General features: G+C 40.7%; 1 protein-coding gene across 1 annotated transcript; it reads left to right on the top strand.

Moving 5' to 3' along the window:
* Nucleotides 1-873: 873 nt before the first annotated feature.
* On the top strand, nt 874-2,522 carry LOC122191139 (ferroxidase HEPHL1-like). The gene is made up of 2 exons (XM_042891335.1): nt 874-1,092; nt 2,180-2,522. The coding sequence occupies exons 1-2, from the start codon at nt 938-940 to the stop codon at nt 2,505-2,507; spliced, it is 483 nt and encodes a 160-aa protein (XP_042747269.1). The 5' UTR covers nt 874-937; the 3' UTR covers nt 2,508-2,522.
* The last annotated feature ends 559 nt before the right edge of the window (nt 2,523-3,081 follow it).

The raw sequence follows: 3,081 nt of genomic DNA, 5'->3' as shown, positions 1-3,081 counted from the left end.
CTAATGAGAGCTTTAGAAATGAAGTGGGAGCTCCATACTCTGTGGCACCCTCCTTCTTCAGGGAAAGTAGAATGAATCAATCAGATGCTGAAGAAGCACTTGTCAAAATTGGTTTCAGAGACCAAATTACCATGGACAAAGTGTTTGCCTGTAGCCCTTGTCAGAATATGAACCACTCACAGAAAAGGCTTAGGAGTATCACCACACGAAGTGCTGCTTGGGTGGCCGTACTTGGGAATGGTGAGATGCCCGCTCCTGAAACCAAGGGTAAGTTTCTCCAGAACTGTGTACTCAGGTTGTCTGCTGCTCTGTTACCCCTTAAGGAATGTGGACTGTTGGCTCAAACTCCACCTCTGGAATTTCCAGTGCACTCATCCCGTGTTGGAGGCTGGTCCTAATATGCACCTGGAAGGAATAAAGGCTTCAGCCCGAGTGGGATGGAATGGATCATTTCAGGTACTGCAGTGGGTGTCGTCTACCTTGACTTCAGCAATGTTTTGTTACAGTCTCCTGTGACATCCTGGTAATGAAGCTGAGAAAGTGTGGGATAGATGAGTGGATGATGAGGTGGGCTGAGAACTGGTTTACTGGCTGAGCTCAGTGGTGGTGATGGGCAGCACAGAGTGCGGCTGGAGAGCTGTGAGCGGCGGTGCTCCCGGGGGTTGGTGCTGGGTCGGGTTGTGAAGGGGAGATTGTGTTTGTGCTGTAGAAGCTTTGAGTATTTTCTGTATGTAGTACTGGCTTTACTGAACTTACAGCCCTCTTGTGAAAGAGCCGTTTGCCTTCCACTAAGAAAGGTGCTGAGCAGAGTTAAAAAGTTAAAGATTGGGGTGTTCTGATTGGGGTGGAATTGAGGTGGGAAAGAAAGACCATATAAAGGGAAATTGCATGTACCCGCTCTCTGTTTCACGCTTTCCACGAGGTTCGTGAATGCAGAATGAAGCTGTACTTGCTAAACGTTGTGCTGTTTTTTTGCTGTTGCCGAAGTGGGGCAGTGACCAGGGAGTATTACATCGGGATTATAGAGACAGCATGGGACTATGCTCCTGGTAGTACTGATATCATATCTGGACAACGTTTTGCAGAAGAAGAGTAAGTAATGTAGTTCGTACTGATGGAGTTTTATTTAATAGCATTGTCTGCTTTAGATGCTAGGACCAGGACCTGGTGAAGTCGGTGAAATGAATATTGCTAGTGTCAGTGAACCTGGTGGCTGACATATAAGGGAGTATTTACTTTTTCCTGACTTGCTTAAGAACTAAATTGCGACTCTCTGCTGATGGAAAATGTTGTACAATGTAATGTTCTTTTTGTGACTTTATCGTAATGAAACGTTTATTAACTAGAGGTAGGGAAATGATCATGTGAATGCCTACTGTTATTTTGAATTAGCCAAGTGGCAGTGATGAAGGGAAGGCTTCTGCTTTTACATTTTTAAACTCAGAAGTTTAACATGTTTTTTCTGTTCTCATTTTTCTGTTGGGCACAATTTTCCTTTATTTCCTTTCAATTTAGAAATGTTTGTTGTTGGCAGTGGTCTCTTTCTTGTGGAGATGCAGCAGCTGGAATGTTTCATGCAAGAAAGGCTTTGTGCAGTTTGAGAAATAGAGGATAATTGTGTTGAGGAGAAAGGTGATACCCTGAAGACATAAATAATAAATAAAGAAAACTCAGATATCAGAGGCACCAAAGAAAGTATTGGACAGGAAAAAAAAATAGTCATCCTCTCAATTTTTTCAGTGCTTTTAAAATGAAGTAGAATTATACTAAATGAAGAGTGAAGAAGTATATCACTAGTAAGAAGAGTCTTCTCCTTGCTGACTGTGAAGTCAACGTAACGTGATACTTGTTGGTTTTAACTGGCTTTGGAAGATTATGCAGAACTTGAAGCACGTACAAAAATGTTGAGCAGGAAGACCTGTTGTTTGACTTATAAGCAGCAGAAAATTGTGTCAAGTATCCTTATCTTCAGTCTACAAAATAGATAGAAAAAATTCATAGTTGGTGTGTAGCATTTAGTCTCTATCTGAGTGCCTGTACTCTTCAGAAATGTGAATGTATTTGCTTCTAAAGGCAGATTGTGCACAGTGCTACAGAGGCTTGGCTTTTGTTTGAGATCTGCTAATTAGCACTGTTCAAGTATAAAGTGAATATCTGATATTGTGTATTTTCTTTACAGGCAAGCTGAAGTCTTCCTTAAAAGAGGACCGCAAAGGATAGGAAGCATTTATAAGAAGGCTGTCTACACTCAGTACACTGATGTTTTATATGATGTGATAGTTGAGAAACCTTCCTGGCTGGGTTTTTTAGGCCCTATCATTAAAGGAGAAGTTGGTGATTCCATTGTTGTTCACTTGAAAAACTTTGCTTCCAGAAACTACACACTGCATCCACATGGTGTAAAATATACAAAGGAAAACGAAGGTAAGCTTGAGTCCATTTTGTGTCAGAATTTAACAAAAGCTTTGTCATCAAAGATACAACTGCCTAAGCGAATTATCTTCTGAAACAAGACACACTCAGTTTAAAATAGGAGCTGATTAAGAACTTCTGGTATTTGTTCAAGAGTGAAATACTGAGCCAAAAGTGGGGTTCGTGTAGAAGGCAATTTTAGATCAACGTTCCATCTGAAATGAGGGTAATGTAGGGATGTCTGAAGGAAAAAAAAAAACGATGCTGTTGTAAAGAAAATACTGTTTGTATAAGTTATAACTCTTAACGGTATTAAGAATTCTGAATTATACACAAGATATAAGATACACAAGTTCCTTAAAACAGGCAAATGCCTTCAGCTTAGATAAATTAGCCATCACGCTTTCAGATGTACTGTAACCATGCTACTGGTATTAGTGAAGACAGTAGTTGTTGGCAATAGGGGAGACTTTCAAGCTGTGAAACACTGCTGCAGTTTCACTGAAATTAGTGGAGTCCTTGCATATTGACAGGTAGAAGAGTCGTGTTCTCTTCTGGACAATCTATGGAGTGTTTTTGTAGTATCTTTTATGCATACAGCAACCCATGAATGTGCCATCTGTCAGAAAGAGCAGCGTGTCCCTCCTGAGGAAATACTGTCATTCCAGT

Source organism: Lagopus leucura, unplaced genomic scaffold (assembly GCF_019238085.1).
Source record: "Lagopus leucura isolate 7727_CA_CO unplaced genomic scaffold, USGS_WTPT01 33885-0_obj-0_obj, whole genome shotgun sequence".
In the NCBI taxonomy this organism is placed as follows: Eukaryota; Metazoa; Chordata; class Aves; order Galliformes; family Phasianidae; genus Lagopus; species Lagopus leucura.
Note: the sequence above shows the minus strand (reverse complement) of the source record. Positions and strands in the feature narration are given on the sequence as shown.

What these genes read in the sequence shown, in the direction of transcription:
- LOC122191139 (XM_042891335.1), top strand. Translation starts at nt 938, where the DNA reads ATGAAGCTGTACTTGCTAAACGTTGTGCTGTTTTTTTGCTGTTGCCGA. An exon ending in CAACGTTTTGCAGAAGAAGA is followed by an intron (nt 1,093 to 2,179) that starts GTAAGTAATGTA and finishes TTTTCTTTACAG; the next exon opens with GCAAGCTGAAGTCTTCCTTA.